Below are 25,487 nucleotides of genomic sequence, written 5' to 3' on the forward strand. Positions count from 1 at the left end.
GAGGGAGAGATTGATAGTGATGTAACTGGTAGAATTGGCATGGGTTGGACAAAATGGAGACATACTAGTAGGATTTTATGTGATAAAAGAATAAAACATAGCCTAAACCGTTATTAAACCAACTATGTTGTATGGAGTGGAGTGTTGGGCCTTAAAAAAGAAACAAGAAAGAATATTAAGATGGATGAGTGGAGGACTAGAGATTGGATCACTAGATGGAAGTGTGATAAAAATTGGGTGTAGCAAGCACCTGTAGGCGAAAAAATTCGAGAGAGTAGACTTAGATGGCTTGGACATATGTATCAGAGACCTAGCGACGTGCCAGTCAAACGAGGAATACTAGTTGTAATAGAAGGTAAGGGATGGAGAGGGCGGCCAAAAATAATATGGGATGAGGTTATTAAAAATGATTTAAAAAATTTAAGTATAGTAGGTGAATATGTAATAGAAAAGCTTAGAGAGAGAGAGAGAATTCATGTGGCCGACCCCACTCATATCGGATTAAGGTAAGGATGATGATGACTATTAGTATTATTATGGGTGGAGGATAAGTGATTCTCTCTCTCTTCTTCTTCTTCTTTTTTTATTTTTATTTTTATTTTTAATTTTTTTTTTCCTTTGCTTTTACACATATAGATACACATGTATGTGGGTATCATATGTATAAATGAGGTATATGTTAATAAACTTGTATTGACAATTTAATGTTACAAACACAACATCTACAACAATCTATGGTGATATTTCCATTGCATATTTCTCATTGAAGGGAGCTTTTCTTTTTATCATCATTTGTTCTTATTTTAGTATCTGAAATTATTTTCAGCTAAAGCATTTCAAAAAGTTATATGAAGCCTATGTCCCGATGAAGTACAAAAGCTACCTGAAGAAGATGAAAAAGTCAGACATCTGGTTGATGCATATTGATTATCTTCCTGCAAAATTAGATCATGTTTTAATGATTTTTGATGTGACTAATATCTGATTGTATCTTTTTACAAAATTTTATGTGGGACTAGATCAGGGGAATGGGGAGATCATGTTACTCTACAAGCAGCTGCAGACCGTGTAAGCCAAATCCTTATATTTTCTTTATTTATGCTATTTAGAAGCTCATTTCAAATTATGTTTTAGCTAGGTTTTCTAATTCTCCCACTGCTGTCTTGCCATCTTATTATTTTCTTTATCAAATGACTGACATGTGAATTTGTGTGGCATATTAGGCATCATACACATTTAGGTATGAAATGATAGAATAAAAAGGTGATGAACACGATTGTCCTGCAATCTCTACTCGTGGACCTCACATTTTCTAAACTTTTAGAGGTCCACGAGCTGAATCTACAGAAAATCTTACTCCCGTATTAAAGGGAAAGAAAATCCTACTACAACAAGGTCCTGGGGAGGGAGGACTCGAGATAGACCTTTTCTTGGGAGTAACAGTCTTTTACCTAATTTTGTTGCTGAAGATTGACAATGTGGCCCTTCTAGTTGATGTTGCTAGAAAGTTCTATTCCTTTGTAAAATGGGTTTCTGATTCATAATTATTAACTTTCTGTACAACTTTTAGACATTCTATATGCAACCTTCTTATTACTTCTTTATTAAAACTGATTTATCTTTATGGGCAGTTTAATTATCCGCTTTGCTAGCATCCAGATTTTTGTAAGTTCTAAAATCATTGGTTTCTGATGTATTTAAAACACTTTCTGTAGTTTGAAGCAAAAATATCTGTAGTCACCTCATTTCGAGACACCTGCTACATTGAGATTGTTCCCAAGGACAAAAATCCTTCCAAAGGTAACTCAATGATATTTAGGCTCATATTGCTGTATGTTTATTTTAACTCATATAACTTTTTAGAATTTCTTTAAGTTGATTTAATTTTTCTTACACTATTGCATCATTAGCCCCTAGTTTTTGGCAACTTTTTGTTTCGCGATATCTTTTATTAATAAATGTAACATGAGCATAAAAGAATGAGTGTGTGTATATATATATATTTAATTTTGAATGAGATTTGAATATATTTTTCCCTTTGTTGAAATAATATCCTCATTTATTGTTGTAGAGAAATTGATTAGGATGATTCCAAATATGGGCCAAAATTTTAGTATTATCTGCAATTGAATATTCAATTTGGAACTAACTCCTATATTCAGACTCTCAGTAACTGGAATATCAGTAACTGCAATACTGATAATAAGATGGAGACTTTAAGTAGGTGGGTGTATAGAGGATAACAAGCATGATATATATATATTTTAGTATTATCGGCAATTGAATATTCAATTTGGAACTTGCACCAGTAAATGAGAGAGAGGGAGGTTAAGTGGATCACTAAAAGAAGCAGTAGCCTGTTCTTTTATTGTACCCCATTATTAATCCCTCTAAGAGTAGGGTTTGATTGTGAACACAAAGGTGAAAAAGAATAAATTCTGATATTCTCTTTTCATATATCATATGTTAGTTTACAGGCCTATATATGTAGAAGTGTATTACAAATTCTATCTAAGGAAAAGATATATACATATCATAATTTTAAAAAAGTCAACTATCTAACTATGGATAATTCCTAAAAATCCTCCCTAACTAATTTCCTAACAATTCAGTCTAGATCTTTCCACACTCCCCCTCAAGCTGGCTCGAAAAAATATCTTGCATTCCCAGCTTGCATGTAAGATTGTCAAATTTCCCCTTCGGGAATCCTTTAGTGAGGATATCTGCTACCTGTTCTCCTTAATAAATAGGGCATACATATCACTCCTCCTTCCAATTTCTCCTTAATAAAATGTCGATCAACTTCCACATGCTTAGTCCTATCATGTTGGACAGGATTATGAGCTATGTTGATTGCAGCTTTGTTATCATAGTAAAGCTTCGTAGGCATTGGACTTAAGATTTTAAGATCTTCAAGTAATCTTTTCAGCCACAAAAGTTAACAAATTCCATGAGCAACCCTGAACTCAGCTTCTGCACTACTCCTTGCTACAACGGTTTGCTTCTTGCTCCTCCAAGTAACCAAGTTTCCACCAACATAAGTACAGTAACCTGAAGTAGACCTTCTATCCGTCACACTACCTGCCCAATCAGCATCGGTATAGGTTTCAATCCTTAGATGGCCGTGGTTTTCAAACAACAAACCTCTTCCAGGTGATCCCTTTTGGTATTTGAGAATCCAGTAGACTGCCTCAAAGTGTTCTTCTTCTGGTGAGTGCATAAATTGACTCACTACACTCACTGCAAATGCAATATCTGGCCGAGTGTGTGAAAGATAAACGAGTCTTCCAACCAGCCTTTGGAATTGCTCTCGGTTCACCACTTTTTCTGCACTTGTTGCCTGCAACTTTAAATTGGGCTCCATTGGTGTTTCCACCGGTTTGCAGCTAAGTAAACCAGTTTCTATAAGTAAATCAAACATATACTTCCTCTGAGAGACAAATATCCCTCTCTTGAATCTGGCAAATTCCATTCATAGGAAGTATTTCAAAGCGCTAAGATCTTTTATCTCAAATTCCTTTGCAAGAAAAGACTTCAAATCCTCCAATTCTCTTTTATTATCTCCGGTCAAGGTTATGTCACCCACATGAACAATAAGTATGGCTATCTTACCATCAATTGAATGTTTGTAGAACATAGTGTGATCAGCTTGACTTTGACGATATCCATGACCCTTGATAGCTTTAGTGAATCGATCAAACCATGCTCTGGGTGATTGTTTCAAACCATATAGCGATTTCTTCAATTTACACACCTTTCCAGCTCCATAATCATTTTCAAATCCTTGTGGTAGATTCATAAACACTTCTTCCTCTAGCTCACCATTTAAGAACGCATTCTTTACATCTAACTGCTGCAATGGCCAACTCAAGCTTCCAGCAAGAGACAACAGCACCCGTATGGAATTTACCTTTGCCACCGTGGCAAAGGTTTCCTTGTGATCTATTGGCAAAGGTTTCCTGGTAATCTATTTCATATGTTTGGGTGAAGCCTTTAGCTACGAGTCTTGCCTTGTATCTCTCAATATTACCATCAGCCTTATATTTAACCGTGAACACCCATTTGCAGCCTACAGTCTTCTTCTCCCTTGGCAACTCAACAATCTACCAACTTTTGTTCTTATCAAAAGCCCTCATCTCTTCCATAATTGCTGCCTTCCACTCAGTATGATTCAAGGTCTCCTGTATGGTTCTAGGAATTGAAACACTAGAGAGATTAGTGGTAAAAGTTCTATAATTTGGAGATAATCTATGGTAAGGCACATAATTAGCAATAGGATGCATGGTACAAGAGCGAGTACCCTTTCTGCGCAAGATCTCCACGACCTCCGCGTTCTCCTTGCGCAAGGTCTGGATCAATTGCCAAAGTTCCTCTTGTCGACCGTTCTGGTTAACCTCCTGAAAACTATATTAGGAAACGAAGCTGTGTCATCAATTGGATCGGAAAACTATTGGAAAATCACTCGTCGACTTCCCACAGACGGTACCAGATGAAGATGCAAGAAAATGGTTCTCTATATTAGGAAAGGATTTACTTACACTCCAATCAGAATACCTTTACATTCTCTCTCACCTTCCTTTTATAGAAGTCCCTTTGCCCTAAAATTCTTTGCGGGCTTGGTTTCCTCTTGGGCTGTTCCACCACAAAGACAGGTTCGATATAAAAAATGAGTGGACTAGGCAATCGCTGGAATTTCTTTTCAAATGGGTGGGCTGGGCCGAATTCGGCCCAGTAGGATTTTATGCCCCTTCATCTGCAAATGGGTCTACCTAATAAAGTATCATGTAGACTGAACAATTGAGAGATATAAAGCTCGGTTAGTTGCAAAGGGCTTCACTTAGACCCATGGAATTGATTATCTGGAAATATTTGCTCCAGTTGCCAAGATGAACTCTATATGTGTTCTTCTTTCTTTGGCAGCTAATTTGAATTGGCCCTTACATCAGCTGGATGTAAAGAATGCTTTCCTTCATGGTGACTTGGAGGAAGAGGTGTATATGACTATGCCACCATGATTTAAGCTTGCCAATGGTCAAAATTTAGTGTACAAGCTAAATAAAGCCTTGTATGGGTTAAAGCAGTCGCCACGTGCTTGGTTTGAGAGGTTCAACACTGTTGTGAAAAGAGTAGGGTACACATAGAGTTAGGCAGAGTATACTCTCTTCATTAAGAAGTACCAGGGTTGCATCACTGCCCTTATTGTATATATTGATGATATTGTTATCACTGGAAATGATCCAAAAGAGATTCGTCGAATGAAGTCATTCTTGGGAACATAGTTCGAGGTTAAAGACCTCGGATCATTGCGATACTTTCTTGGCATCGAGGTGTGTAGATCGAAGAAAGGGGTGTTCATTTCTCAACTGAAGTATGTGTTAGATTTGTTAGCTGAAACAGGCAGGCTTGGAGCTAGACCTATTGATATTCCCATTGAGTAGAACCATAGGCTAAATGATGTAGATGGAGGCCCATTAGATGATGCGGGAAGATTTCAGCGATTGGTTGGGAGACTGATTTACTTATTTCTCACGTGCCTGGATATTGCCTACGCTGTTAGTGTGATTAGCCAGTTTATGCATGCTCTGCGTACACCTCACCTTGAGGCAACTCATCATGTTCTTCCTTACCTCAAGGGCTCACCTAGTAAGGGGATATTGTTAGGGAGTCATGGCTACTTGCGTGTTGAAGCCTATACTGATGCTAATTGGGCAGGGTTTGTGACAAATCGACGATCTACTTCAGGATATTGCACATTTGTTGGAGGTAATCTTATTTCATGGCGAAGCAAGAAACAGCCTGTAGTCGCTAGATCTAGTGCAGAGGCTGAGTTCAAATCCATGACACATGGAGTTTGTGAGTTGTTATGGCTACGTACGATGTTGAGTGAGTTGGGTTATCCTGTTCGCGAGTCAATAAAGTTGTATTGTGACAACAAGGCTGTTATTAGCATTGCCCACAATCTAGTTCAACATGACAGGACAAAGCACATTGAAGTCGATCGATACTTCATCAAGGAAAAACTTCGTTTTGGGCTGATTTGTACTCCATACGTCAACACACATGATCAGGTTCATGATCAGATTGCTGATGTTTTGACTAAGGGTGTGAGCAAGACTTGCTTGCAAAATATGTTAGTCAAGTTGGGCATGATAGATATCTTTGCACCAGCTTGAGGGGGAGTGTTGTCAGGGGCTTATTTGTTATTACTTATATAATGTTGAGGCTTATGTGTAATTTCTAAAACTTTTTATTATAAATAGAATGTGGTGGAAGGATGAAAGTATTCTTTAACTCTCTTTTCCCATCTCTCTCTCTTTTTCTCTCATCCACTTTCTTCTCGTTTTCTTCTCTTCATTATCACTTGGTCTTGATTTGATTATATCTTAAAGTCAACAACTCATTGGAAACATATTCACGACCATTGTCAGACCTAATATTCCTAACAACAGTTTTATATTGACTTTTGATCATTTGGAGGAATTGAGTGAACAAGGGAAAAACTTCAGATTTCTTTTTATGTAAGCATACCCATGTGTAACGGGATTAATCATCAATGAATGTGACATAATAACGATGCCCCGAAAAAGCAGTAACAGGAGAAGGACCCCACACATCAGAATGTGTTAGAATATATTAAAAAAAAAATTGTTACTATGTATTGTTAGAATATATTCTATAATATATTGTTACTATGTCTAGGTTTACCATATAGGGTTTAGGATTACTTGCTCTCCACACATATCATCTCCTATATAAACCCCTATGTATTCTTATATCTTTCACATCAATACAATATAATACAATTTCTCTCTCTCTTATTTCTAACATGGTATCAGAGCTTTTCGATCACTGGTAAACAGTTTATTAGTTTATCGTAATCACCGCCGGGGATGACACCATCAACCCCATCCTCGGCGGCAACCTGTCCAGGGAAGCCTCGTTGTCTAAGTATTCCTCCAGGAAACCCAACGAGATGTCTCGTTTAGAGAAGCCCCGCTTAGGGATGCCCCGTATAGGGAAGCCTCGTTGTTTAACGAGATGCCTTGTTCAGAGATGCTCTACGTGTCGGATTAGCTCCATCACAGCGCCACCATGCGCCTTAAGTGGTGATCCCACTCTTCCATTCGCTTTCACGCGCACCAGTGGTAGTCCCGCACCTCAACGTATCGGATCAACTCCGTCACTGCGCCATCCATGGTCATCATGCGCTTACACGCGCCTTCAACGTGGTGAATCTTTACAAATTCATCACCCATCAGTTTATAGTAGTTACCACCGGGGATGGTAACAACAACCTATTAATGCTCCACACCTAGCTCCAAGATCTTCATAGATCCACCCTACATCACCTGACATGTCAGCATTGGTGCAACGTCAGACATATTCTGCAACGGTGCCAATAGATGTGCCACGTTACCTACCACGTCAGTTGCCACGCAGCAGAGGTGCCAATAGTAGTGCCAAGTCACTTGCCATGTCATTAACCTATTTTACCACTCGACTATTATAATGTATAAAAATTGAATCATTGAAAGAAAATGAGAGTTTTTAGTTAAACTTATTCAAGTTCCGATTGACGTCCCGAAGAGTGTTTTAGTGAGTAGAGATTGAATCTTGGAATGAAAATACCTCAATCGAGGTATCTATTATGTCACTAGACCATTTTAATGTATAAAGATTAAACCTTTGAAAAAAATGAGAGTTTTATTGTTAAACTTGTTCGAGTTCCTTTTGACTTTACGAAGAGTGTTTTAACGAGTAAGGATTGAATCTTTGAAGGAAATTACCTCAATATGGGTACCTAGTATGTAACTAGGCCTTTTTAATGTATGAAGATTGAGTCATTGAAAGAAAATGAGAGTTTTGAGTTTAACATATTCCAGTTCCCTATAAAGTCGCGAAGAGTGTTTTAATGACTAAAGATTGAATCTTAAAATGAAAATGCCTCAATCAATGAACCTATTATGCCACTAGACCATTTTAATGTATAAATATTAAATCTTTAAAAGAAAATGAGAGTTTTGAGCTAAACTTATTTGAGTTCCCTTTGAGATCACGAAGAGTGTTTTAGTTAGTAAATATTGAATCTTTGAATGAAATTACCTCAATAAAGGTATTAACTATGTCACTAGACCTTTTAATTGTATAAAGACTGAATCTTTGAAAGAAAATGAGAGTTTTGAGTTTAACTTATTCAAGTTCCCTATGAAGTAGCAATGAGCCTTTTAAAGACTAAAGATAAATTTTTCGAATGAAAATACGTCAATCAATGTACCTATTATGTCACTAGACCATTTTATTTTATAATGATTAAATCTTTGAAAGAAAATGAGAGTCTTGATTGAAACTTATTCGAATTCGCTTTGACCTAACGAAGAGTGTTTTAAGGGGCAAAGATTGAGTCTTTCAATTGAATTACCTCAATTTGGGGACTTATTATGTCTCTAAACCTTTTTAATGTATAAAGATTGAATCTTTTAAAGAAAATTTGAGTTTTGAGTTTAACTTATTCAAGCTCCATAGGAAGTCGCGAACAATGTTTTAATGACTAAAAATTAAATCTTTGTATGAAAATACTCCAATCAAGGTACCTTTTATGTCACTCCACCTTTTTAATGTATAAAGATTCGTTAGCATCGATGCCACGTCACCTACATCAGGGTGAAAGGATTGTCTTCAAACTCAAGATGGCTTCATATAACCCACATTGACTTTGAGGGGGGCTGTTAGAATATATTGTTACCATGTGTTGTTAGAATATATTCTATAATATAATGTTACCATGTCTAGGTTTACCATATAGGGTTTAGGTTTACCATATATTGTTTAGGATTACTTGCTCTCCATACATATCATTTCCTATATAAACCCCTATGTATTCTTATATCTTTCACATCAATACAATATAATACAATTTCTCTCTTTTTTATTTCTAACAGAATGTATGAGATCAAACATACTAGGTGCACGATGCATATGAGAAATATAACTGGTTCTAGTATGTTTAGAAAGCTCACAAATCTCACATTGAAACTTATTATCCTTACAAGCCATTGTTAATGAATGGAAAAACAGACATAAATACTGAAAGTTTACATGCCCAAGGCGAGCATGCCATAAATTTAAAGTCTGAAAAGAAAAATCATAAGACCTAGAGAAGAACAGAGGCTTGAAGCAAGTGGAGGAGGTGTTGGTGGAGGATCCCTAAAGTAGTAGAGACCATTATGCTCATATCCCCTGCCAAAAATCCTCTTCAAACACAAGTCTTGTAAAATACAGTAATGAGGAAAGAAAATCACTGCACAGTTTAGTGATTTGGCAAGTTTGCTAACAAATAGAAGATTAAATGCAAAGTTAGGAACATGAAGAACAAATGGCAAAATAATATCAGGGGATAGATGAACATCTCCTTTACTACGAATAATGGTGGTTGACCCATCGGCTAGACTAACTGCATAAGTAACAGGGGTAACGGGAGTTAAAAATAATGACAACTCAACAGTATCATTGGCTCAAGAATCCAGAACCCAACTAGGTTTTCCTGCTTCATGAAAAGCAGGAGTACCTGTAGCTATAGTAGTCGGGGGAATAGAAGAGCCAGCCTTGGTAGATAAAGCTCCGAACTGCTCCTGGAGCTAACCAATCTGAGACTAAAACTGATTGAAGTCCTGAAAAGATGGTCTGGGGAGTTGAAGCAGGAGGGACAATCTGTGGAGTAGTATATCCACCAATAGTATTGGCTACTGCGGCAGTGCGGCAACGGCCAGAAGGACGATTGCGAGAAAATTTTTGCTTTAACTCGGGATGAAGCTTAAAGCAACTATCCTTTACATGACCCATGGCTCCACAATGTTGACAAATAACCTTTCCCTCTGAAAGTCTAGAATTAGGAGCAAGAGCCATATAATCAACTGGAGTCTCTGTTAAAGCTACTGGCTGAGAGATCTGATGTCTAAGCACCTCATGGTCAACAATAGCGAAGGCATCAAATAAATCAGGCATAGGAGAGGTGTTTATGATATGAGTTCTAAGAGCATCATACTCAGATTGTAAACCCATCAAAAACTGGTAGGTATGTTGGCGGTCCAGTCTCTTAGACCAAAAGAATTGCAACTTCTTCAAAGAAATCGGAGAGAAGTTCATACTGTGGTAATTCTTCACACCTAGACTGGAGGTACCCAAAATACTCTGATAGTGACAACTTGAGTGTCTCCTGAGTTGCACGAGCAATCTCTTGATAGAGTTCAAAGATACAAGCGTCATTGCGAAAATGGGCATACATCTTGTTTAGGGCTTGCCACAGACGAAAAACGGAAGTTTGAAACTTGAACATATTATAGATATGCTCCTCCATTGAGTTGAAGATCCAACCCAAAATGGTGCACCTGTCCATGTCCCATGCAATATATTTAGTATCCGTCTTTTTCGGTTCCTTGACTAGACCCAAAAAGCCAACCAGATTTCCCTTTCCCTCCAATATAGAGTTGAAGAGAATGGGACCAAGATACGAAGTTGCGTCCATTCAAGAGCACACTAGTAACCCGCTGTGCTGGAGTATGATGTGCCGAAGATAAAGTATGTTGGACCGAGGATAAAGTGTCCTTTTGGCTACTAGAATCAGTCATTGTACTAAAATAAGGCTGGTCCACACGTCAAAGTAGGAGGAAAGAGAAAAAAACAAGGCCGGAAAAATCGGCGCTTTCCTCCAAATATGCTGCTGAACAAACACCTGCAGCCCACAAAGAAAAAAAAAAACCACTAGAAGGACTCGTAGGTCATAAAGCAGAGGGTTACCCGAGGTGTTCGACGCAAGGGCTGGGAGGAGATGGAGGTGCGTTGGAGGTGAGGGAAAATGGAGAGAGGGAGAGAGAAGGTGGCAGCGTTGGGGTGGAAGAAGATGGGGAGGCGAAGGTTTTTGTTTTGCTCTGATACCAAAAAGAAAAAGTTTTGGGTTTTGGCTTACTTAAACTGAGAGCCAAGAGCTATATTTATATACAAGAATATAGTATAAAGAAAGGAAACCAAATCAACGAAAAACAGGAAATATGCCAAAATCTACGTGATCTGATTATGGGAATCTTATCTACGTGATCCCATGATAATAGGGATCTTACATAAAACACCTAATAAAAGGTTGAAAACAACTAATAAAAAAAAAAAAATAATAATAATACAGATATTTCAACAGAATCTGTAAAAATATCGGCTCTTAACGCTTTGGTTCCCGATGGCGTTGATCGACTTGACTACCTGCCACCAACTCGACTTTCTGCTTTGCGGTCTTTTAGGGAAGAGTTCCACTCAAATGCTTTTCTTTGGGTTCGGCTGCACCCGGAAATGCTGGCATCAGAAGTCCATCTCATCCTGCAGCGGGCATTTAAGGCACCAAGTGCGGGATTTCCACTCTTCCTCAAATCAGATGCGAGAGTAAAGGTTTTTCGAGATACATCCAAGGACGACGTCAAATTGGGCCATAAATCCTATGGACCTCCACAAATTCTCAGAAACTTGAAGCCCAACTTTAGCCCTCTGTGGTGGATACAGTTGGAAGAGTTCCGAACTCAAAGTGTAAAGTTCGTGTTGCTCGTGCTAACCATGGCTTGGAGAGCTTCGGCTAGCTTGGCGACTTGACCGGATATTTAGGGAAAGGGGTGCCCCTTGAAGCCTAGATGCCCTAAAATGGCCCTGAGCGTTAACATCCACCTGCTGAACTTAGGAAGGCAGTTCCAGAAGTTCCCCCTCTAAGGTATCTATAGACCGGATGACTAGTGGAAGAGTAGAAATACAATATAGAAGAAAGAGAAGAGAAATATGTAAAAAGCTTGAATGAGATTTATAAGAGCATCTCCAATGCCCTCTCAAATGGTCTCTCAAAATATAACTAGTGGATGAAAATAAGGCACTCCAAAAGACCTCTCATATTTTAAGGTTGTTAAAAGTCCCACAATCTTGGAACATTGCATTAAATGGGAAGATTGGATGAAATGCACCATTGGAGTAGAATTGCTAAAATATAGCATTTTGACATCGTAGCTCTTCTTAAAATATAGCTTTGGCATGGAAATATAGCATTTTGCATTGGAGATGCTCTAATATGTAAAGGCTTGAATGATATGAATCGCTTATTCACAGCTATAGTATTTATAGATAAAAAGAGCACATGCTCATATTACAAGAAAGAAAACTAAATTAAATTTAAATCAAATCACAACATATTCTAAAGCATAATCTATAGCATAATAAAAAATCTGCTAATATGGTAAGTCATTCCATAAATCGTGGCTATCATATATGCTAACATATGCATAGTCAAATCTCTGCTATTATGGTAAGTCATTCCATAAATTGTGGATATCATATATGCTAACACTTTCCCTCAAGTTGGTGAGTGGATATCTGAAACGCCCAACTTGGACGATGCATTCTCAAACACAATCTTGCTGACGCCCTTTGTAAGAATGTTTGCAAGCTGCTGAGAGCTTGTGATAAATGGAGTGCAATTTTGACTAGAGATGATCTTCTCTCGAATGAAGTGATGGTACACCTCTATATGCTTAGTCCTGTCATGCTGAACTAGATATGCTTCTATGCTAATGGCAGACTTGTTGTCGCAGTAGAGTGAGAATGAAAGCGACACTAGAAGGCACAAATCTGTCATTAAGGTTTTCAGCCATAGCAACTCACATACCCCAAGAGCCGTAGTCCTATGTAGTCCTATACTCTGCATCTGCACTAGATCGAGAGACAACATCTTACTTCTTACTGCGCCAAGTTACCACCAATAGTGGTACAATAACCCGAAGTTAACCTCCTATTTGAAATTGATCCTGCATAATCAGCATCTGTCCAAGCCTCAACATGTAAGTGACCATGATTGGCAAACAAAATACCACGGCTTGGACACCCTTTTAAGTAGCGAAGGATCCGAATAGCTGCATTAAGGTGAGGGGCACAAGGAGAGTGCATGAATTGACTCATGACACTCACGGCATAAGCAATGTCAGGTCGAGTCATGGATAAATAGATGAGCTTCCCCACAAGTCGTTGATACTGACCAGCATCTGACAACAACTCCCCTTCAGAATCAGCCAACCGATGATTCAGCTCAATTATAGTATTAGCAGGACGAGCGCCAAGCTGACCAGAAGCAGAAAGCAAGTCAAGAACGTACTTGCGTTGAGAGATGAAAATGCCAGCCTTGGAGTGAGCCACCTCAATGCCTAAGAAGTACTGTAGGGGACCAAGATCCTTAATCTCATACTGACGACCAAGATAGCTCTTAACCTCAGTAATTCCGGTAGTATCATCACCGGTAAGAACAATATCATCGACATACACAATGAGATCAACTGTCTTACTGCCTGAATGACGTAAAAACAAGGTATGATCAGCTGCACTTTGATGGAAACAAAACTTGAGCATGGCAGTGCCAAAACGATCAGACCAAGCTCGAGGAGACTGCTTGAGGCCTTATAGAGAACGACAAAGACGACATACCATACCAGAATGAGCAGGAGAACTGTGACAGCCTTGGTTTTTAGGCTAGCGCGTCCTGTGATGAACCGAACGTAGATCCGATAACGAATCCAGAATGCGAAAGCAAAAGATGAAACAACAGTCTCTAGAGATACAGCGCGTCTCAAAGACACCAATGTGACACTCAATGAGGTCACGGAACCCAAAGAAAACAAATGCAGAAGCGGCGTTTCAAAAACGGATAAGAATGAACTTAGGGGCAAAACGGTCATTTCCAACATGAAAGTGGGTGCTACCGAGCACACTATTGGAAAGATAACGAAAAATTAATAAACTTAGACTCAAAAATCACTTGATTCGGAGTCTGGATGAAGAAGATATGGCCAACGGAAGAAACAGGAGTAAAAAGGTCAAAATAGTCAACCCAAGACCATCTAACTGGTTAGGAGGCAAAAACAGGAGGTTCGCATTCTGCCCCAACTCATTTAACCTGTTACGAGAAGCTTACTACTCGCACACTTGAACTACAACTCAGCAAAAAACTTGGTAGCAGGGGTTTTTCAGTAAAAAATGGGTTTTTGAGGCGATAGATGACATTTTCTGGAAAAACACAAAGAAGAAACCCCCCTCAAAATCGAGTTTTCTACTCGACCAAAAGGAAGAAAACGAAAAAAACTCGCTGTGAAATGCCCAAAATGCCCCTCCATGAAATCAGGTCATGAGGGTCAAAAAGCTGCTAAAATGTAAAACTGAAAGCTGAACTTTGCAATGGATTTCCGGTACCAAGATGACATTTTCTGGAAAAACATGAAGAAGAACCCCCCCTAAAATCATGTTTTCTAAGTGACCATGTCGAGGTCGGAATTTATTTCCCAAAGGAAAACCCCAAAATGCCTCTAGACCAGATTATGCAATAAAAATACAAAATGAGCCCATAGGAGGCTCATTTCACCAAAGAAGAAGTTTTTCATGAAAACGATCATGCACGCAAACGTAACTTACTTAATAGGATGTGCTACAATGGTCCACGGCTTAAAATTATCGCCGATGCAAAATATGACCCCCCGACAGCCAAAATGACAAAAATGAAGCTTGGAATGAAAACTTGGGACTCAAAATTATAAAATGGTTTTAAAATACTGTTTAACCCTTGGCCACACTTCATACATGATTAATGAATGCTATTGGATGAATTTCATATACAATGCACGCTCTGATGCAAAATAGCATACTAAAACGCATGATTTTTCATATATTCTCATTAAAGGCAAGATTTAACATCCATGACATATATGTAATTCCAAAAGAAGTTTGGCCCTTGGCCTCATGTCATATACATAAAATGAGAATCAGAAAGTGTGCTTAGGCACACATTATAAGTTTAGAATCAAATATACACATTTGACAAATAAGGCTACAAATGGCATTTCTAGCCAACCTTCACAAGAATGGAAACCTTCAAGTCCACAAATCATCCAAGCATAATGAGAATCTCTAACCTTGATTCCTTTACCTGAAAAATATCCTCAGTAACTTTGGGGTGAGCAACATAAAGCTACTCGTAGGAAATGAGTATGCATCGACCTAACATTTTACAATTTATCACCTTAAGGTGAAACATGTTAAAAGCCTCATGCCACCTAACGTCTATGTCAAGGGTGAGACTCATGGAGCATCCTAAGCTACCCTAGATCATCTCTAACATAAATCACATCATCCATGCAATTCAAACCACATAGAAGCATGCTATACAAAGCAACAAGATGTAGATTCTCAAAGTCATCAACTTGAAATATAAAATGCGAAAACAATTAAAGTCGGTCATGCCACCTAACATCTATGTTCCAAATGAATCTATAGGATCATTACTAAGTCACATTTGAACAATATAGCATAGATGTACTTAACATTATCAAAACCTGCAATGATTCATTAGAAATCATAAAACATAGATGTACTTACCAACATCAAAATTTGCAATGATTCATTAGAAATCATAATACTTGAATATACTTAACAACATTAAATCACCAATAACCAAAACCACAAGTCACAATTAAACATGATTCTCAACTTGGAATTGAATGCGAAATCAAATAGTGGAAGACTTGGACATCAAGTTCGGAATTCTGCCGAGACCTCAATGGTTATTCCGGGCATTAACCCGCTGGGAAGACCACCCTAGTGCGCACTATAAAATGGGGAGAACTCATACCTCCTGCACTAGAGCCAAACTCTAGCCATATCTCTGTAACAATGTCCCAAGTGATTCCAAAATACTCAAATAAGTTCAAAACTTATACGTAATTTTTATAATGCACGAAACTACCTTCCATGCACAAGTAGGTTGAAATCACACAATACATGCTCTAAACCCACAACTACTATAGGATGATAAATGTCGAATCTTTAGAGTGCAATTCATTATACGCTATAATAACATCACATGTCAAATCTTCAATGTTTCGATTCGTTACACGCTATAACAATATAATTCAATATTGGAAACATAATCTCATAAATCCATTACAAGTCTAAAATCATGCTTCAAACATACTACCAATGTTAAACACATGATTTAATCAGTAATGCAGTAGAAACATAAATTAATTAAATGAAACAATTAATTTCCCTAAGTTTCTAATCTCAATTAAATAGTTCCTAATTAATACATGTTAAACAACATAGCATGGTCATTACATATACCAAATCAAAAACTTAATTAGGCTATTTGAACAATAAAATGGAATTTAATTAAATCATGATAATCAAATCCCTAAATTCTTAAATAACATTAAATAGTCCCAAATTAATATATGCTAGTATACAAGTCCTAGTCATCGCAATATCAAGTTAAAAACTTAATTAGGCCAATGGAACCTTTGAAATAGATTTTAATTAATCATTTTAATTAAAAACTCTAGATTTTCATACTCATCCAAATGCTCTCAAATTAAAGTATGTTAAAGAACATGCCAAGACTTAATTTAAAAGCATATTACAAGTTAATTTCATGCAAGGTACATTCATGAGAATTAAACTTCCACCAAAGATAATTATTAAATAAAAAGTACAATTCTTATTCAAATAATTCCAATTTAATATATGTTATCAAACATATCAAAGCATAATTTATCATCATGCCACAATTCAATTCTAAGTTATATACATCCTTGTAAATTAAATCTTATACAAAGAAATAAATATTACTAATTTTCTAGATTTGATACAAGGCATGCAAACAAGTTGTATAATCATGGAAAACACTCAATACAACACATACATAATCCTAAAACACCCCTTACCTCAATTTGAGATGAAAATTTCAAAAGCCACCAAAATGAAACCGCTCCGAATCCGATGAAACTTCTAGGTTTTGTTGGGGATAACATGATGAACAAGATCCCTAAGGAAGCCCCATCAAAATCACAACTTGACTTCAAACCCGAATTCAAGAAATGGCTAAAATGAGATTCCAATCGGTGGAATCGAAGGCCTTGCCAAGGCAAACATAAAACACTAAGGCACTGCGGCATTTCACTAAGGAGAAAAAGCTCAAAATAGGAGAGAGAAGGTGGCAGCCATGCTGCCATGGAATCCGGCCAAGAGAGAGAGAGGAGAGAGAAAAATTTGATTTTTCTTTCTAAGACCCCCCCTATAAATAGAAAAACTCAAAAAGTGCCCTGAACGGGCCCCACCGAGTCTGGAAAAGTGGAATTCGAGCAGACGCGCTTAAACGGCAAAATCCGTGAATGAAAAAGAACCGAAATGAGAAAAGATGAACAACGGAAGAAACGGCATCGAAAACTGAGTCCCGAGCAGAGAGATATGCCCCGAACAAGTTCGGCGGCAACCGGGGCCAGAAACCCTGAAACTGGAGAAAAACAATCAGAAGGGAATTCAAAGAGTACACGACTTGACGAAAAGTGAAAATGAATCTCGTATGAGGATCCAGGCTCAAAACAAGACATTTAGCAATAACTTTCATTAATTGCACAATGGCCCCTCCAAAAAGTGAAAACTGCACAACTGGCCCAAAATGAAAATATCTTCCAAAAATATTTTCTTAGAAACCTCTGGAATAAAATATCTTCAAAAGATATTTACAAAAAACACCCCAAGAAAAGAGAATGTTTCTGAAGAACTATGCATCCATGCCCCTATGGACACTGGGAGCAATCAAAGTACCTTTCTACAAAAGTAAAGATACGTATTTCGTGGAAACCACTTACAATGAAGATACATGAAGTCAAAAACCAATTCTGAACACAAAAAGTGAGGTTATGCCAACAAAGTGACAAACGAGGAAAAGACGAAATAGGGAAAATGACGAAAATTGAATAGTATTCCAAAAATGAAAATGTGGAAATGACGCGGTCCTTTAAGGAAGTTATCAATCCAAATGAAAGAGTCTCGGAAACCATTCCAGAGCACTCGAAATGACACTAAGTGACGAGAAACTGAACTTAGAAAAGAAAAGATCAACGAAAAAAAAATATCCGTGAAAATCTGAGAAAGGGAAAGGAAGGAAAATGACCGGGTCATTACAAGAACGAAAGCCCGGAGTAGGAACCATGTACACCACCTCTTGCAAATAACCATTGAGAAAGGCATTTTTGACATCTAACTGAAATAGAGGCCAAAATCGAATCGCAGCAATGGAAAATAATACACGGATGGTATTCATTTTGGCAACAGGGGCAAAAGTCTCCTGATAATCTATGCCATAAGTCTGAGCATAACAACCAACTGGGCCTTGTAACGAGTAACTGCCCCATCTGGATTATGGTTAACTGTAAACACCCAACGACAACCCACAGCCTTTCGTCCAATAAGAAGTGGAACCATGTCCTCTCAAGTGTTTGTAGTTCATCTGTCATAGCATCGTGCCATTGAGGTTGTGTTAGTGAATTTGCAACACTAGAAAGAAGAGGAACCGAGGCAACAGAAAAAGAAAACTCCGATAGGAGGGTGAGAGAGCATAATCAGAAACAAAATTAGAAATAGGGTATGTACAAGAACGTTTACCCTTTCGAAGATCAATGGGGCGATCATCAAGCGAAACAATAGCTTGAGAAGGCTGAGCTGGTGGCGAAGGAACAGGTCAGTCGATCGTGGGAGTAGAAGCTTGTACCTGTTGTCTTCGACTATAAACCAGTGAAAAAGGAACAATTCCCCCTGCTGGAGGGGTATCACGAGGAGGAATCATAGAAGATGAAATAGGTAACGATAGAGGAGTTGAAGACGGAAGAAGGTGATCATCCATTATATTCAATGGGAACCATTTACTTTGAGAATCAACTGAACCACTATAGTATGGTGTATGCTCAAAGAAAGAAACATCCATGGATATAAACCGCCGATGACTGGGAGGATGGTAACACCTATAACCTTTTTGAGAGTGAGAATAGCCCAAAAACACACTTCAAAGCCTTGGGGTCAAGCTTTGTACGAGTCTGCCCCAACTGCTGAATAAAGTACACACACCTGAAGACTCGCGGAGGAATAAAAAAAAGAGATGAATTGGGATGTAAGATTGAGAGAGGGGCTGCAAAGTTAAGAACCCTAGAAGGAGTCCTATTAATGATGTAAACAGCTGTAAGAACTGCATCTCCCCAAATGACTGGGGAACATTTATGCCAATGCAGATTGCTCTGGTTAAGTCAATGATGTGGCGATTCTTTCTTTCAGAACAGCCATTCTGTTAAGGAGTTTTAACATTAGCTATCATGCTCAACCCCAAATTCTGTACATAACTATTGTACCTCCCCATAAGTGTACTCCGTATCCTGGTCAGATCTGAATTTTTTAATGGTACGACCATATTGAGTCTGAACCATTGTCATAAAATTTTTAAAAATGGTGTATACTTCATTTTTGGTTTTCATAAGATAAACCATGTAACACGACTATGATCATCAATAAACAACACGAAATATCGAAATCTAAGACTATTAAGTAACTGGGTGAGAACCCCACACATCTGAATGACAAGATCAAATGGTGTTAAAGCAGATTTATTACTACTAGCAGGATAATTGGAACGAACATGTTTAGCCACATGACATGTCTCACATAATAAATTTGACACTGCCACGTTACAAAATAAGGAAGGAAATAAATGTTTTAAATAATCGAAAGAAATATGTCCTAAATGCGTAAGTTTGGCTTTATTAGATGAAACAATATTAGAAAATGAAGCTGAATGTGCTTGAGGTGATAAAAGAGCATCCAACAGGTATATACCGTCCACTTCACGCCCACTGCCAATCGTCCGTTTCGACACCAGATCATAAAAAATACAATGAGAGGGAAAGAACGTTACACTACAATTTAATTGTTTGGTAACGCTACTAACAGAAATAAGATTTGTAGTCAACTGTGGAACATGAAGTGTATCCGACAAAGTTAATGAAGGAGTGATTGATATGTGACCCTTTCCAGCAATGGAAGATGGAGAGCCATCCGCAAGGCATACCTTGCGATGGTCAGAGCAGATACTATAAGATTGGAAGAGTGAGGACATACCGGTCATATTGTCTGAAGCACCAGTATCAAGTGGAGGTTGGCTGAGATGATGCCTCCATTTGGTTGAAGAATTGCTTGAACTTGTCCAAATCAGCTTGAGTCAAGGTAAGTGTGGCAGAAGATGTAGAGGCAAAGTTGTTAGGAGTTGACAACGAGACTGGTTGTGTAACAGAATGTGCAGAGGATCGAGGCTGTTGTTTCTGTTGCGGTGGGCGTCCATCTAGAGCATAATAACGAGATTTGATGCGACCAATTTTTCCGCAATGGTCACACTGTTTGCGTTGTCGACCCAGAGGAGGACCGGTGGTAGAGTTCTGAACTGACTGGGATGGTGCAGTACCTGAAAGGTTGGGAACCCGAACTGCCATAGCAGAATGATCAACGAAGCAACACCTAATGGATGAGTCTGACGGCTCTCATCTGACAACACACAGGAGTATGCATCCTCAAGAGTAGGGAATGAAGATAAGCCCAATAAATGAACACGAACATACTCAAACTTGTCGTTCAACCCAGCAAGAAACTGAAACACTTGATTCTTCTCCACAATTCCTGCATATAAAATTGCATCATCTGGATCATTCCAAGAGTGGAAGGAATCATAATATGACATCTCCTCCCAAATAGCACGAAGCTTGGCGATGAAACCTAAAACTGTCAAGTCACCCTGAGAAATCCTGGTGATATCTCGCCCCAGGAAAATTCGTGCATTATTCTGCCTTTGAGAATAAGTGTGTTGAACTGAATCCCAAATTTGCTTAGCAGTCTTCATAAACATATAGCGAACAGCTATGTTTGGTTGCATCGAATTGACTAGCCAAGACATAACCACAGCGTTGTCTGCAAACCACTGTGGATATACCTTCTCTGACTCAACTGGCTCTTTCTCAGAACTAGTAATATAGCCAATCTTGCTTTTGCCACCAATGAACATCTTGGCAGACTGTGCCCAAATAAAATAGTTAGAACTATCCAACTTCACTGTGGCAATTTAAAGTCTTGGATCTTTTGATGAGTTGGTGGGAAAAATGGCACCATCACCCACAGAACTTGAGCTAAGAGAATTAACAGTCGAGGACCCTAAATCTGTTATAATCTGTCACACGACAATAAAAAATTCCAAAAACACCACAAATTCTGTTAATAAATCAAAAGGTCTCCTCAGACCATAAACAATCCAAATACATACATTTTTTAAGGAGCGCTGCCCACTTACATATAGCCAGACAGCCTCTTTCTTAATATCCGGAACCTCTTTGTATACTAATTTGTTTTTTACCCAAGCTCTTCTAGGTGTTGGAGGCCAACTATCCCAATTTACCTAACCTTAGAAGAGTAAAAAAGAAATTGTAAAACTTAAAAATACCTGTTTTCGATCACAAAACAGCAATACAGAAAAATTTGTGTAGGCAACGTCACACGAATAAGCACAAGGTAGCGCGAGCTTGAGTCTTTAGGCTCCATTTGTTTCAATGTAAAATATTGGTGGTTAAACATTTTCTACATAAATTTTTTTTCCGAGTAAAATGAAAAATTATTCTTTATCTTCTTTTCTGGTGTTTGGTTTGAATATTGAAAACATAGCACAATTTTTAAGAAAAAGCTTATGATGAAAAGAGAAAAAATTTGGTATGAAAAAGCAAGAGTTGTGATGATGTGGCCTGAAATTTGTTTTGGCTCGGGTTGCAACCAGGAATTCTTGATCCGTTTTCGCTTGCAGGTTATGGATCTTGTTTAGTACTCTCTTGTAGCTCAGTATATAAGGGCGTTTAGGTTTTAGAGTGGGTAATAAGAGAGCACTAAAAATAGCAGGAAAGTGAGTGAGAGTGACAGTGAGAGCGAGAGTTGGGGTTTGGTTGCTGAAACTTGTAATCTCTTGATTTTTGCATAGTGAAATCTTTTGCCGAATCTTCACCGTGGATGTAGGCTTGCTTTAAGCTTAACCACGTAAATCTTTGTGTTCTTTGTGTGGGGCGTGTTTGTTTTTCTGTCGTGATTTGTTCTTGATTTGCCGTGTTTGTCGTAACAATCTTTATATACATATACGGACATAAATCTATATTTATGTGTAGATACATATATGTGTTTATATAGAGAGAGTGTTACACAACACGAACCAAAACTAGTGGAGCTTGAAGAAATGCTTTCGGCAAATATTGCTTTTTCCCCCTCATTTGATTTGTAGAATCTATGAAACAGATGAGTCTCATTAGATTTGTTTCATGATAGGTAACTCTCTCTGGAACCTTAGTTACATGAACTCTCCTATTTACCTTCATGTACCCATGTCGACACGGCATGGATATGAATAGTGGATATGTGCTTGGCACAAGGACCAAAATCAGACACTGATCCTTCAAATGGCATGATTGAAGAAGAATAAACTCAAATTTAATATTAGAGTAGGTTACTTATATACAAAATAGATGGAAACCCTTCTCTTTTACCAATTTGAGTAATAATAGAGTATATTCTTATGAAACAATAATATTGAACGTTACACTAAATAAAATATTTAATGTATTTAAATATTTAGTATTTGTCTACAATCACATATCCAACTTTTGGACACATATCGGGTATCTTAAGATTTGGATTTTAGAAAATCAGACACTTACAGACATACCCGCACTGGATAAAGTTACACGTGTACGGATAACATAGTCTGGAACAGGTGATTCTCTCTCTCTCTCTCTCTCTCTCTCCCCTATTCTTCTGATTTTCAGAATGTCTTGAGCCTCATTAGGTCTGTTATGTATTGGAATGCTAGAAGCGTAAATTGACTTTCTGATATTGGATCCACAAGTCTTTTTTGTTAAAAATGATGTACATTTGTTCAAGTAAAATGTTTTATTCAACTCTCGTAGAACCAAACACCCAAAAACAGGAAAAATATTTCTGGTCAAAACAAATGAAGGTTTACAGTAGCCAATTTGTGCCAAATGATGCCATAAAGTTATGTTTCCAGTTTTTTTTTTCCTGAATATGTTTCATTTTATTAATACAAATAGTCAATAAAGTACAAAAGGAAATGGTGATCTATTTCAGATCACAAGGAGAGAATAATAAAGAAAACAACCAAAAAACCAGTTTGGGGCATACCCCAAGACCAATAATCAAAATACATCAAAGAAAAGAAAAACACTCTATTGAATAGGATGAGTAAGATGACAGACAACCAGCAGCAGAATCAAAAAAGGTGTGCTAGATCAGAAAGATACAATCCAACTGCATCTAGACCTTCAATACATGCTTTCTTTCTTAGTTGATGTCGTGTGCTTGTGATACCACCATGAACCCTTATATTTCTTTCACCCGAAATGCACCACAATGTTGCTGTAAACAATATCCTAACCAGTCTGCATTTCACAGTTTCTCCTTTAGTTTGAGTGATAAACCAGTCCACTACATCTGAGAAGTGCTGCATCTGTAAAAGAGCGTCCCAATGACATAAGTGAGATAACCACTGCCACACCTGATTAGCATATGGACAACACCAAAATAGATGATCTCTGGTGTCAGCATTTGCATAACAGTTATGGCAAATGGCTGGACCTATAAAACCCCTCTTTCTGAGGTTATAATAGGAAGGGAAAGAGTTGAGGAGAATTAAAGCAGCCTGCAATTGAATTCTAGGTCGGCCTTGATTCCACACTTACTTGTGCCAATGCACCCTGATACTCTGATCTCTACGCGCCCTCCACATTGATTTAAAAGAGATCTTACCATGTTTCCATGTAATTGAATCAGTAGGCTTAGAGATAGGCAAATTCCTAAAGAACTGGCCAGTTTCAACAGGCCAGTTTTCAGGAATATGCCATCCAGAATGAGACTTCAGCACTGCTAGCTTGTCAGTATAATTAAATCTTGCAGAGAGCAAACTTCTGAGTCCAAATTTCTGCTGCAATGTTAGACCATTAAACCATGGATCAGTGAATAATTTGAAGCTCTGGCCATCACCAATAGAGAAATTTAGATGCTGGAGCAAATGGTCTCTGTTATCCAGAATTGATTTCCAAAAAAATTGAATCTGTAGCTCTGGCATTTAATGTCCAGAAAGAAGAATTCTTCGAATATTTATCCCTAAACCATTTAATCCACAAAGCTTCCTTAGATACAATGATGAATGAACTGCCAAGACAAAAGACAGGAGCAAGACAGATTAATACTTCCGAAACTTCTTAACCCCAGACCTCCCTCTGATTTACGCAGTGTGGTGCTGTTCCAAGCTAAAAGAGGAATTTTATTTTTTTCATGTTTACCTCCCCATAAGAAATTTCGAACCCTTTTCTCAATTTCATCTTGATCTCCTATAGGGATGGAAAAGACTGCAGCCCAGAAATAATAGTGGGAGGAAATAAATGATCTGATGAGCTCCACTTTACCTGCAATTGAGTGGTTGAAGGAGTTCCAAGCAGAAAATTGTGCATTGATTTTGTCTAATAAGGCTGATCAGTGAGATTTCCTTAATCTACCATCCACCAAAGGCAACCCCAAGTAAGAAACTGGAAGAAGACCTTTAAACTGCATGATCCTCAAAATGCTAGCCTTTCTTCTTACTGATCTAGAAAAGAAAACAGAACTTTTCTCTTTACTCATCTTCAGGCCTGAAATATTACCAAACTGAACTTTAGTTCTTGTGACTGTGTCAGAAATCGTCACTCCATTCTTTTTGTTTTTTCCCTTCTTTTTACCTCCAGATGCTAATAAAGTCTTCAAGGGAACATTATCATTTTCCGTCACTTCAGAAATCTCAGTGGCCTGCTGACAATCATCTTGATTAATTGCTAAACTTGAGTCAGGATTTCGTCGAGAACTGCAAATGCGTTTGTGGATAACACCTGCTTTTGTGTGACAACCCCCTTACCCTTAGCTCTTGATTTGTGCTTAGAATGAGATTGAGTAATGAATCCATCAAAATTTTCTACCTCATGTTCTGAGGTTTTAGTGATCGTATGCTCTGCATTATCCATGGAATCTGAGGCTTGAGGGACGGTAAGCTTTGCATTTGATTCATCTTCAACAACAACTAGCTTGCCTTTAGATTTAACAACCCACTCCTCCTTAGTCTTAGGCTTGGAAACATGCTTTATGATGCTTAAATGACAGTTTTTCTCTAAATGATCAATTCTGGGTACATGTGAGCTCCTTTGGCTTTGATCTATTCTCGCCAAGTTGGGTATACCTGTCAAAGATTCATCTAAATTATTTTGTGACAATAAATCTGCGATTATGCTTGCTTCAGATTTTGTTCTTCATGAAAGGTCAAAGCATATAGAAGTTGATAATCACTTCATTCGGGAGAAGGTTCGGTCAAGCATTATTGTTCCATTTTTTGTTCCTTTGTCAGAGCAAACTGCAGATATGTTTACAAAATCAGTGGGACCATCCATACTAAAGTTGTCTATACCCAAGCTGGGCTTGGTTGATATCTTTGCTCCAGCTTGAGGGGGAGTGTAGGAAATTTGACTTTATTTTTCTTT

At 38.0% G+C, this 25,487-nt stretch overlaps 1 protein-coding gene across 6 annotated transcripts in view; it reads left to right on the plus strand.

Moving 5' to 3' along the window:
* LOC132311104 (OVARIAN TUMOR DOMAIN-containing deubiquitinating enzyme 11) overlaps window positions 1-25,487 on the plus strand; it is a 32,476-nt gene that overhangs the window by 6,404 nt on the left and 585 nt on the right. For all 6 annotated transcript variants that reach the window (XM_059808838.1, XM_059808836.1, XM_059808837.1 and 3 more), the window contains 3 exons: window positions 827-900; window positions 1,020-1,068; window positions 1,716-1,800. In XM_059808838.1, the coding sequence (XP_059664821.1) occupies window positions 827-900; window positions 1,020-1,068; window positions 1,716-1,800 (208 nt within the window). The remainder of the gene's footprint in view (window positions 1-826; window positions 901-1,019; window positions 1,069-1,715; window positions 1,801-25,487) is intronic.

The sequence above is a fragment of the Cornus florida genome, unplaced genomic scaffold, assembly GCF_030987335.1.
Source record: "Cornus florida cultivar Cherokee Brave unplaced genomic scaffold, ASM3098733v1 CherokeeBrave_3.0.0_Hap2_Chr06, whole genome shotgun sequence".
NCBI lineage: Eukaryota > Viridiplantae > Streptophyta > Magnoliopsida > Cornales > Cornaceae > Cornus > Cornus florida.